This window comes from Drosophila miranda (genome assembly GCF_003369915.1).
Source record: "Drosophila miranda strain MSH22 chromosome Y unlocalized genomic scaffold, D.miranda_PacBio2.1 Contig_Y1_pilon, whole genome shotgun sequence".
NCBI lineage: Eukaryota > Metazoa > Arthropoda > Insecta > Diptera > Drosophilidae > Drosophila > Drosophila miranda.
In genome coordinates this window covers 1,805,117-1,817,260 of record NW_022881603.1, presented here as the reverse complement: position 1 = coordinate 1,817,260, position 12,144 = coordinate 1,805,117, and the positions used below count along the sequence as shown (strand labels likewise).

General features: G+C 49.3%; 2 protein-coding genes, 1 long non-coding RNA gene and 2 pseudogenes across 3 annotated transcripts; 1 reads left to right on the top strand and 4 right to left on the bottom strand.

Moving 5' to 3' along the window:
• Positions 1-868: 868 nt before the first annotated feature.
• LOC117189904 lies at positions 869-2,695 on the bottom strand (annotated as a pseudogene).
• On the bottom strand, positions 874-4,462 carry LOC117189909 (pre-mRNA-splicing factor syf1 homolog). Its single transcript, XM_033394981.1, has 2 exons — positions 3,521-4,462; positions 874-3,456 (listed from the first exon to the last, which is right to left on the bottom strand). Exon 2 carries the CDS (start codon positions 3,376-3,378, stop codon positions 2,878-2,880), a length of 501 nt encoding a protein of 166 aa, XP_033250872.1. The 5' UTR covers positions 3,379-3,456; positions 3,521-4,462; the 3' UTR covers positions 874-2,877.
• Positions 4,463-5,663: 1,201 nt separating this feature from the next.
• LOC117189921 lies at positions 5,664-6,581 on the top strand. Its single transcript, XR_004473598.1, has 3 exons — positions 5,664-5,783; positions 5,862-6,070; positions 6,119-6,581. It is a non-coding gene; the product is annotated as an uncharacterized LOC117189921 (long non-coding RNA).
• Positions 6,582-6,583: 2 nt separating this feature from the next.
• On the bottom strand, positions 6,584-8,469 carry LOC117189894 (annotated as a pseudogene).
• A 651-nt stretch (positions 8,470-9,120) lies between these two features.
• Positions 9,121-9,638, bottom strand: LOC117189913 (pre-mRNA-splicing factor syf1 homolog). The gene is made up of 2 exons (XM_033394987.1): positions 9,310-9,638; positions 9,121-9,213 (listed from the first exon to the last, which is right to left on the bottom strand). Exon 1 carries the CDS (start codon positions 9,511-9,513, stop codon positions 9,310-9,312), a length of 204 nt encoding a protein of 67 aa, XP_033250878.1. The 5' UTR covers positions 9,514-9,638; the 3' UTR covers positions 9,121-9,213.
• Positions 9,639-12,144: the final 2,506 nt, after the last annotated feature.

The window sequence follows — 12,144 nt, the reverse complement described above, 5'->3', positions numbered from 1 at the left end:
AACTGAAAACCTTTTAAGATAAGCCGAAGTTGACTTTTTCGGTATTTTTCGTTATTTTTATAGTCCTGTTTGCCTTTAGTATTTTTAGTATTTTATTATTTTGTTTTATATCTTTTTAGTTCATCGCTTATAATCGTACAGCAAAGAAAAACATAAACATTTTCGGTTCTTTTTGTGCGCGAATAGTCCACTAATTTTTCCCGCAAGACGCACTTAGCACCAAAGACGCTCAGCTACAGCGGTACAACAAATGAAACGAGAAGGTAGCAATTTTTGGTCGAATAACAACAACAGATCACCAAAAAAAACCGGGACACGTTGACATATTAATGTAAATATATGTAATTCTTTCCGGTCATTGATTGTATTGATAATCCTATTAAATTAGTGGTTTAAGTTAGTGGAAGGCGCAGCTAAGAGGCAACGGTACAGCAACTGCAATTTCCAAGCAACTCCACTCAACGAAAAGAAAGCGAGCGAAAGAGAATTAGAAGATCACGCGATGCGTCGCTCCCAATGCGAAAACCGAACGCATCGCTGTATGCGTGTGCATGCGTGTGCAGTTGCGGTTTTTGGCTGTGCATGGGAGAGCTCAATGTAAAGCCTCTGTAAGCAATAGCAACGCAATAATGAGCATAAGTATAGATGCTTGAGCGTTGAAGTGAAATGATGAACAGAAGAGAGGAAAAGTAAAATAAGCGGGAAATTTCTCCATTTGTATTGCAAAAATGTTTTTCGAGGTTTTTAACGAGCCCGATTTGTAAAGACCTCACCTAGGCCAGATTTGCCCTATATGTCATGTATATTCTCGATTTATAATGAATCTCAACAATAAAATGGCGACCTTTTTGCATATTTTATGTGGTTCTTTTCATCCTTCAATCAGCATGGAAGCTCATGGGTGGGGTGTGGGGGTACTTCAATTAACAACAAATTTGGAACGCGGAACATTAACAAAGGAATTGTGTAACGAACATAATCAGATTACTTGCCGTCGGGGCAAGCCATCTGAAACAGAAACTGAACGATGGTGCGAGTGGGACGGCCAGTCATGCGGTTCTTCAGCAAATATGGCAGCGGATTGTAGCGCGTCAGCATGCCCACGTTGCGGATGTCCAGGTGGGCCCAGTCGACGCACGGCACCAGCTCGTGCAGAACGGCGGCAGCGATGCAGCTGGAGGCGGGGCCACGACCGCGGTTGCTGATGTCAAAGTTGTCGTTCGGCATGATCAGCTCCTTGAAGTAGCGCCACAGGGGCAGACGCCAAACGCGATCCCCCGTAAGGGCACCGGCCTTCTCGAACTGCTTGTAGACGAAGTTCGAATTGCTGAAAATCCCGGCTGCTGCTCCGCCCAGCGCTGGGCAGACGGCGTAGCCCACTGTAGATCGTCTGGGCGTAGAGCAAGGGATCGGCCATGGCCATCACACCAGCCTTGCTGACGTCCACGAAGCCGAGAGTTTTGCCATTGAGGAGGGACACCACGTCGCCAGGCTTGGCAGCCATTCCGGAGGGCATGTTCTCGCACAGCGGCAGCAGTGCCGTTATATTTAGGGGCAGCGATAGGGCGGCGGCGGCTCGGATGACGCCCACGCAGGCGGCTGCACCGGACATGCAGCCGCGGTACATGGACAAGCAGTCCTTGGGACGGAGGCAGAGGCCCCCGCTGTTGAATGTGATGCCCTTGCCCAGCAGGAGGATGGGCTTGTCCTCGGGTGCGGTGCCGCAGTAGGCGATTTTCAAGATGATCGGCGGCTCGCAGCTGCCCTTGGCCACCATCAAGAAGCTGTTCAAGCTCTTGGACTCGATCCAGTCCATGCTGCGTACCTCCACGGATACCCCGCAGGGGCACAGGGCATCCACCGTTGACTGGGCGAAGATTGTGGGCGTCATCTGATTGGCCGGCGTATCGGCCAGGCGACGGGCCAGGTTCTGCGATTCGGCCTTGAACAGGCCCCGCATCCAGGCATCCGAGTCGGGAGAGTCGTACAGCTCCAGTTTGGGAATGAGTGTGCGGTCCCGACGGCGCTTGTTGGTGTTGTAGCGCCAGACGGCCAAGGCGCTCCCCTCGGCCGCCTGCTCCGCATACTCCATCGACTCCACGAAGACATCTGTGCAGCCCTGCAGTTGAAGGGAACGAGCCCCCACGCCGGCAGCGACGCGAGCGTTCTCCATTCCCTCGTCGATCATCTCCAGGTCGTTGAAGCCGGCCCCCTCCTGTCCCACGCCGACCACGGCCACCGCACGGAACTCCGCATCCACGTTCATGAAGACACGGCCTTTTCACAGCTGGCCACTCAGGCCCGTCTCGCGTATGAGATCAGTGATCTTACCCTGGACGCGATCGTCAAACTTCTCGCCGGATGGTGTCATCTTGGGCTGGCGGTCGCCCTCCTTGGCGTACACGCCCACCACAACGCCTTTGATCACCGAGTCACATTTCTCGGCGTAGTGCCGTCGCTGTTCCACATCTCTGCGTCTGGCCAGGAATGTGTGCTGGACACGCCTGCACAGGGCGTGCATCAAGCGTACAGACTTCATCGCTTAATGATAGTGACAGTCCCTCGCGACAGGTTACGAAAGTTCTCTTATTTTTCAGACAGTTCCAGACAAATTTTGCTTTTTTTTGCGAATAAAAAAAATGTAAATCTAAAAAATAGAGAGAATAGATGTGCTTCCAACAGCTGATTCGAAAGGAATGAGATATCCCAAGGCTCAAACTCTGGCAGGGAAACATTGCCAACGCCTGCTGAGATTCGAGGAATTTATGAATTTCCGAACAAAACGAAGAATAGGTCTCCGAAGAATAGGTCTCAAATCGAGGGAAGTATTCCACAGACATACATTTATATTTCGCGTAATCAAAAGAAACGAAAGATTTATCCCTCATCGGAATCGGATTGATTTGTCGGCTTGAGGCTGTCAAAGACCTTGGCCGGTATGGCCTTTTGTTCGAAGCGCAGTTTCTTCATGATGAGGCCCTCGTCATCGGTTTTGGTTGTGGCCTGGCCTGCCTCGGCCTGGTCTCCACTCGGCTGCTGCGGGTCCTCCTCCTCATCGTCGTCGTCGTCCTCGCTGTCGCCAATACCAATCTCATCCGGATTGACGACTTTATTTTCCTTGCCCTTGGCCCCGCCCTGGGTCTCGCCGCGCACAAACATGATATTGGAGGCAGCCTTCTCGGCGGGCTTCTGCTTGGCCTCGGCCGCCGCCTGGCAGGCCTTCTCCTCGAGCAGCCGCATGGCATCCGGTCCGGAGCCAGCACCAGCATCGGCAGCCACACCATTCGTGTTCGTGTTGACAAACTGGGCAGCCATCATGTTGACCTGAGTGTTGTAGGTGGCCTGAATGAAACGCTTGATCCGCAGCATTTCACGCATCGTATCCTCGTTGCCATGACGCACCTCGAACTCCTTCCAGGTCTGTCAGAAGTCCGCCGTGATGCGGGGATCGCACACCTGTTGGGACAAAGCAGAAGAGAGCTTAGAATATTGACGATCCAACGGTTAAATGTCGACTCACCTAGCCCAGCTTCGTCTCCAGCTCGGCGAATTTGACGCACATGTGGCGCATATGCTGCTCGTGCAGAGCCTCGATGGCCTTCTCGTAGATCTCCCTGGTGCGTGGCAGGCCGTAGATCTCGGCGGCCTTCTTCACGAATATGTTGTACATGTCGAACATCTTCTCTTCCTTGACGGCGGACGTGGCGCGATCGTAGACGGACATGGCATGCCGGGCCAGGCCGTGCTCCTCCTCCAGCTTCGCGTAGAGCTGGTAAAAGTACTTGGATTGCTCAGCGGGTCACTGATCCAGGCACTGTTCGAAGAGGTCGCGGGCCCGCTCCAGCTTTGTGCCCCCGTAGCGCGCGAGGAACTTGCTTAGATACGAGTTCCAGATGTCGTACACATTCGGCCACTTATTCGAAGCGCGACAGGCGCAGCTCCACATCGATGTCGTCCTCCTCGGTGGACTCCTCGTTCTTGGCCACCTGTTCACCTGTTCATGCGCTTGTTCAACGACAGCTCCTCGAACTGCGCAAAGCTGGCCTCGCAAAAGGGCTCTGCTGCCCCAACAAAGGCCAAAAGACTGTGGACCAGGGGGGGCAAGGGGACAATAGAAGCCAAAAGATTGACAGAGGCGAGTGAATTCCGTAAATTTATATAAACGATATTGCGGTTCACATTTTGCACTTTCGCTCAATTAACTCAACTAATTGACATTTGAAAATACATGCGGTGAAAGGAAGTACATATGTATGTACACATGTATGTACATGTGGGTCCGTAAAGGACAACAGCAGGAGATAATTATAAGTGCAGGAATTTTAATTCAACCTTCAACCTCAGCCTTTGCATGGCTCTGGAGCTCGAAAGTGATTTACAAAAGAAGCACTTTAGTCGGAAACATAAACATTCATTCCCCACATCTTCACAGCACTTGACCAGAAACAACAGCAACAACAACGAGGGGGAACGTTGTGAGTTGCTGCGGACACCGCAACTCTACAGTTATACCCGATACTAAGTCAGTATGGCTCTCCTCCGGCAGACGCCGCTAATATTGAACGACACGACAAAGAGTGCGTGCGAGAGAGACAAAAAATCAGTCTGAGCGTGACGTCGGGCGCTGCGTAGCCACTGCAAATTGATTTGTTCCTATTGGCTATAAAAATGATCTGATCTGATCCAGATTCAGCAATCTGATAGATATGGTCATTATCTATGATTCTGCGTTTTTAGTTTTCTCGAATCTGCAATATTGTGGATGCAACAGATTTTCGTCCTTTGTGTGAGCGGAAGGAGGTGGGGCGAAATTTTGAGATATACGTTTTATAGTGAGATCTAACAGGAGTGCGGATACTAAATTTGGTTACTCTAGCGTTAATAGTCTCTGAGATTTGGGGATGCCCCAGATTTTCGTCCTTTGCGGGGGCGGAAGGGGGTGTGGCGAAATTTTGACACAAAACGGTCAAGGTCCGATATCACAGGAGTGTGGATACCAAATTTGGTTGCTCTGGCTCTTATAGGTTCTGAGATCCTTGAACTCATATTTTGCAATTGGCAAAACCGACCATGAAACCTGTGTTAGAGAGAGACAGAGCGAGAAAGAATGAAATTGTTTTCTTGATTCTGACTATAATAATTATACGATCTGGTTCAGATTTTGCACTCTAGAAGATATAGTCATCTTCTACGATTCTGCGTTTTTGGTTTTCTCGTATCGTCGAAATTGTGGATGCCACAGATTTTCGCCCTTTGTGGGGGCGGAAGTGGGCGGGGCAAAGTTTTGAAATTTTCTTGTAGCAGTGACTTAGCACAGAAGTCCGGATCCAAAACATCGTTGCTCTAGCTCTTATAGTCTTTGAGCACTAGGCGCTGAATGGGACGGACAGACGGACGGACGGACAGACGGACAGACGGACAGACGGACGGACGGACAGACAGACATGGCTCAATCGACTTGGCTATTGATGCTGATCAAGAATATATATACTTTATGGTGTCGGAAACGATTCCTTCTGGACGTTACACAAATCCACTTTTACCACAAATCTAATATACCCCAATACTCATTTTGAGTATCGGGTATAAAAATCACAATTATAAAGGTAGTCAGGGCGAGGCATACACTGTCAAAAAACAATATACGAGAATAAATAATTAAACCCATTTTTATATACGTTTCTCCCGATATTATTCTCTAAATTGAAAGAAAACAACAGGCATATATTTTCATTAGCTTTGAACTGAAAACCTTTTAAGATAAGCCGAAGTTGACTTTTTCGGTATTTTTCGTTATTTTTATAGTCCTGTTTGCCTTTAGTATTTTTAGTATTTTATTATTTTGTTTTATATCTTTTTAGTTCATCGCCTATAATCGTTCAGCAAAGAAAAACATAAACATTTTCGGATCTTTTTGTGCGCGAATAATCCACTAATTTTTTCCGCAAGACGCACTTAGCACCAAAGACGCTCAGCTACAGCGGTACAACAAATGAAACGAGAAGGCAGCAATTTTTGGTCGAATAACAACAGATCACCAAAAAAAAACGGGACACGTTGACATTATAATGTAAATATATGTAATTCTTTAAATTAAATTTAATTAAATTTAAATTAGTGGTTTAAGTTAGTGGAAGGCGCGGCTAAGAGGCAACGGTACAGCAACTGGAATTTCCAAGCAACTCCACTCAACGAAAAGAAAGCGAGCGAAAGAGAATTAGAAGATCACGCGATGCGTCGCTCCCAATGCGAAAACCGAACGCATCGCTGTATGCGTGTGCATGTGTGTGCAGTTGCGGTTTTTGGCTGTGCATGGGAGAGCTCTATGTAAAGCCTCTGTAAGCAATAGAAACGCAATAATGAGCATAAGTATAGATGCTTGAGCGTTGAAGTGAAATGATGAACAGAAGAGAGGAAAAGTAAAATAAGCGGGAAATTTCTCCACCATTTGTATTGCAAAAATGTTTTTCGAGGTTTTTAACGAGCCCGATTTGTAAGGACCTCACCTAGGCCAGATTTGCCCTATATGTCATGTATATTCTCGATTTATAATGAATCTCAACAATAAAATGGCGACCTTTTCGCATATTTTATGTGGTTCTTTTCATCCTTCAATCAGCATGGAAGCTCATGGGTGGGGTGTGGGGGTACTTCAATTAACAACAAATTTGGAACGCGGAACATTAACAAAGGAATTGTGTAACGAACATAATCAGATTACTTGCCGTCGGGGCAAGCCATCTGAAACAGAAACTGAACGATGGTGCGAGTGGGACGGCCAGTCATGCGGTCCTTCAGCAAATATGGGAGCGGATTGTAGCGCGTCAGCATGCCAACGTTGCGGATGTCCAGGTGGGCCCAGTCGACGCACGGCACCAGCTCGTGCAGAACGGCGGCAGCGATGCAGCTGGAGGCGGGGCCACGTCCGCGGTTGCTGATGTCAAAGGTGTCGTTCGGCATGATCAGCTCCTTGAAGTAGCGCCACAGGGGCAGACGCCAAACGCGATCCCCCGTAAGGGGGATTTGGCAGATCTACTGCTTGTAGACGAAGTTCGAATTGCTGAAAATCCCGGCTGCTGCTCCGCCCAGCGCTGGGCAGACGGCGTAGCCCACTGTAGCAATGTCCACGACCATGCGCGGCTTGTAGATCGTCTGGGCGTAGAGCAAAGGATCGGCCATGGCCATCACACCAGCCTTGCTGACGTCCACGAAGCCGAGAGTTTTGCCATTGAGGAGGGACACCACGTCGCCAGGCTTGGCAGCCATTCCGGAGGGCATGTTCTCGCACAGCGGCAGCAGTGCCGTTATATTTAGGGGCAGCGATAGGGCGGCGGCGGCTCGGATGACGCCCACGCAGGCGGCTGCACCGGACATGCAGCCGCGGTACATGGACAAGCAGTCCTTGGGACGGAGGCAGAGGCCCCCGCTGTTGAATGTGATGCCCTTGCCCAGCAGGAGGATGGGCTTGTCCTCGGGTGCGGTGCCACAGTAGGCGATTTCCATGATGATCGGCGGCTCGCAGCTGCCCTTGGCCACCATCAAGAAGCTGTTCAAGCTCTTGGACTCGATCCAGTCCATGCTGCGTACCTCCACGGATACCCCGCAGGGGCACAGGGCATCCACCGTTGACTGGGCGAAGATTGTGGGCGTCATCTGATTGGCCGGCGTATCGGCCAGGCGACGGGCCAGGTTCTGCGATTCGGCCTTGAACAGGCCCCGCATCCAGGCATCCGAGTCGGGAGAGTCGTACAGCTCCAGTTTGGGAATGAGTGTGCGGTCCCGACGGCGCTTGTTGGTGTTGTAGCGCCAGACGGCCAAGGCGCTCCCCTCGGCCGCCTGCTCCGCATACTACATCGACTCCACGAAGACATATGTGCAGCCCTGCAGTTGAAGGGAACGAGCCCCCACGCCGGCAGCGACTCGAGCGTTCTCCATTCCCTCGTCGATCATCTCCAGGTCGTTGAAGCCGGCCCCTCCTGTCCCACGCCGACCACGGCCACCGCACGGAACTCCGCATCCACGTTCATGAAGACACGGCCTTTTCCCAGTTGGCCACTCAGGCCCGTCTCGCGTATGAGATCAGTGATCTTACCCTGGACGCGATCGTCAAACTTCTCGCCGGATGGTGTCATCTTGGGCTGGCGGTCGCCCTCCTTGGCGTACACGCCCACCACAACGCCTTTGATCACCGAGTCACATTTCTCGGCGTAGTGCCGTCGCTGTTCCACATCTCTGCGTCTGGCCAGGAATGTGTGCTGGACACGCCTGCACAGGGCGTGCATCAAGCGTACAGACTTCATCGCTTAATGATAGTGACAGTCCCTCGCGACAGGTTACGAAAGTTCTCTTATTTTTCAGACAGTTCCAGACAAATTTTGCTTTTTTTTGCGAATAAAAAAAATGTAAATCTAAAAAATAGAGAGAATAGATGTGCTTCCAACAGCTGATTCGAAAGGAATGAGATATCCCAAGGCTCAAACTCTGGCAGGGAAACATTGCCAACGCCTGCTGAGATTCGAGGAATTTATGAATTTCCGAACAAAACGAAGAATAGGTCTCCGAAGAATAGGTCTCAAATCGAGGGAAGTATTCCACAGACATACATTTATATTTCGCGTAATCAAAAGAAACAAAAGATTTATCCCTCATCGGAATCGGATTGATTTGTCGGCTTGAGGCTGCCAAAGACTTGGCCGGTATGGCCTTATAATCGAAGCGCAGTTTCTTCATGAGGCCCTCGTCATCGGTTTTGGTTGTGGCCTGGCCTGCCTCGGCCTGGTCTCCACTCGGCTGCTGCGGGTCCTCCTCCTCATCGTCGTCGTCGTCCTCGCTGTCGCCAATACCAATCTCATCCGGATTGACGACTTTATTTTCCTTGCCCTTGGCCCCGCCCTGGGTCTCGCCGCGCACAAACATGATATTGGAGGCAGCCTTCTCGGCGGGCTTCTGCTTGGCCTCGGCCGCCGCCTGGCGGGCCTTCTCCTCGAGCAGCCGCATGGCATCCGGTCCGGAGCCAGCACCAGCATCGGCAGCCACACCATTCGTGTTCGTGTTGACAAACTGGGCAGCCATCATGTTGACCTGAGTGTTGTAGGTGGCCTGAATGGAACGCTTGATCCGCAGCATTTCACGCATCGTATCCTCGTTGCCATGACGCACCTCGAACTCCTTCCAGGTCTGTCAGAAGTCCGCCGTGATGCGGGGATCGCACACCTGTTGGGACAAAGCAGAAGAGAGCTTAGAATATTGACGATCCAACGGTTAAATGTCGACTCACCTGTGAGCGTAGATGGCCCTGGCTCGATCCACCTAGCCCAGCTTCGTCTCCAGCTCGGCGAATTTGACGCACATGTGGCGCATATGCTGCTCGTGCAGAGCCTCGATGGCCTTCTCGTAGATCTCCCTGGTGCGTGGCAGGCCGTAGATCTCGGCGGCCTTCTTCACGAATATGTTGTACATGTCGAACATCTTCTCTTCCTTGACGGCGGACGTGGCGCGATCGTAGACGGACATGGCATGCCGGGCCAGGCCGTGCTCCTCCTCCAGCTTCGCGTAGAGCTGGTAAAAGTACTTGGATTGCTCAGCGGGTCACTGATCCAGGCACTGTTCGAAGAGGTCGCGGGCCCGCTCCAGCTTTGTGCCCCGTAGCGCGCGAGGAACTTGCTTAGATACGAGTTCCAGATGTCGTACACATTCGGCCACTTATTCGAAGCGCGACAGGCGCAGCTCCACATCGATGTCGTCCTCCTCGGTGGCCTCCTCGTTCTTGGCCACCTGTTCACCTGTTCATGCGCTTGTTCAACGACAGCTCCTCGAACTGCGCAAAGCTGGCCTCGCAAAAGGGCTCTGCTGCCCCAACAAAGGCCAAAAGACTGTGGACCAGGGGGGCAAGGGGACAATAGAAGCCAAAAGATTGACAGAGGCGAGTGAATTCCGTAAATTTATATAAACGATATTGCGGTTCACATTTTGCACTTTCGCTCAATTAACTCAACTAATTGACATTTGAAAATACATGCGGTGAAAGGAAGTACATATGTATGTACACATGTATGTACATGTGGGTCCGTAAAGGACAACAGCAGGAGATAATTATAAGTGCAGGAATTTTAATTCAACCTTCAACCTCAGCCTTTGCATGGCTCTGGAGCTCGAAAGAAGCACTTTAGTCGGAAACATAAACATTCATTCCCCACCTCTTCACAGCAATTGACCAGAAACAACAGCAAGTTGCTGCGGACACCGCAACTCTACAGTTATACCCGATACTAAGTCAGTATGGCTCTCCTCCGGCAGACGCCGCTTATATTGAACGACACGACAAAGAGTGCGTGCGAGAGAGACAGATAATCAGTCTGAGCGTGACGTCGGGCGCTGCGTAGCCACTGCAAATTGATTTGTTCCTATTGGCTATAAAAATGATCTGATCTGATCCAGATTCAGCAATCTGATAGATATGGTCATTATCTATGATTCTGCGTTTTTAGTTTTCTCGAATCTGCAATATTGTGGATGCAACAGATTTTCGACCTTTGTGTGGGCGGAAGGAGGTGGGGCGAAATTTTGAGATATACGTTTTATAGTGAGATCTAACAGGAGTGCGGATACTAAATTTGGTTACTCTAGCGTTAATAGTCTCTGAGATTTGGGGATGCCCCATATTTTCGTCCTTTGCGGGGGCGGAAGGGGGTGTGGCCAAATTTTGACACAAAACGGTCAAGGTCCGATATCACAGGAGTGTGGATACCAAATTTGGTTGCTCTGGCTCTTATAGGTTCTGAGATCCTTGAACTCATATTTTGCAATTGGCAAAACCGACCATGAAACCTGTGTTAGAGAGAGACAGAGCGAGAAAGAATGAAATTGTTTTCTTGATTCTGACTATAATAATTATACGATCTGGTTCAGATTTTGCACTCTAGAAGATATAGTCATCTTCTACGATTCTGCGTTTTTGGTTTTCTCGTATCGTCGAAATTGTGGATGCCACAGATTTTCGCCCTTTGTGGGGGCGGAAGTGGGCGGGGCAAAGTTTTGAAATTTTCTTGTAGCAGTGACTTATCACAGAAGTCCGGATCCAAAACATCGTTGCTCTCGCTCTTATAGTCTTTGAGCACTAGGCGCTGAAGGGGACGGACAGACGGACGGACGGACAGACGGACGGACGGACGGACAGACGGACGGACGGACAGACAGACATGGCTCAATCGACTTGGCTATTGATGCTGATCAAGAATATATATACTTTATGGGGTCGGAAACGATTCCTTCTGGACGTTACACAAATCCACTTTTACCACAAATCTAGTATCCCCCAATACTCATTTTGAGTATCGGGTATAAAAATCACAATTATAAAGGTAGTCAGGGCGAGGCATACACTGTCAAAAAACAATATACGAGAATAAATAATTAAACCCATTTTTATATACGTTTCTCCCGATATTATTCTCTAAATTGAAAGAAAACAACAGGCATATATTTTCATTAGCTTTGAACTGAAAACCTTTTAAGATAAGCCGAAGTTGACTTTTTCGGTATTTTTCGTTATTTTTATAGTCCTGTTTGCCTTTAGTATTTTTAGTATTTTATTATTTTGTTTTATATCTTTTTAGTTCATCGCCTATAATCGTACAGCAAAGAAAAACATAAACATTTTCGGCTCTTTTTGTGCGCGAATAATCCACTAATTTTTCCCGCAAGACGCACTTAGCACCAAAGACGCACAGCTACAGCGGTACAACAAATGAAACGAGAAGGCAGCAATTTTTGGTCGAATAACAACAGATCCCCAAAAAAAAACGGGACACGTTGACATATTAATGTAAATATATGTAATTCTTTAAATTAAATTTAATTAAATTTAAATTAGTGGTTTAAGTTAGTGGAAGGCGCGGCTAAGAGGCAACGGTACAGCAACTGGAATTTCCAAGCAACTCCACTCAACGAAAAGAAAGCGAGCGAAAGAGAATTAGAAGATCACGCGATGCGTCGCTCCCAATGCGAAAACCGAACGCATCGCTGTATGCGTGTGCATGTGTGTGCAGTTGCGGTTTTTGGCTGTGCATGGGAGAGCTCTATGTAAAGCCTCTGTAAGCAATAGAAACGCAATAATGAGCATAAGTATAGATGCTTGAGCGTTGA

What these genes read in the sequence shown, in the direction of transcription:
- LOC117189909 (XM_033394981.1), bottom strand. Translation starts at nt 3,378, where the DNA reads ATGCGTGAAATGCTGCGGATCAAGCGTTTCATTCAGGCCACCTACAAC.
- LOC117189913 (XM_033394987.1), bottom strand. Translation starts at nt 9,513, where the DNA reads ATGTCCGTCTACGATCGCGCCACGTCCGCCGTCAAGGAAGAGAAGATG.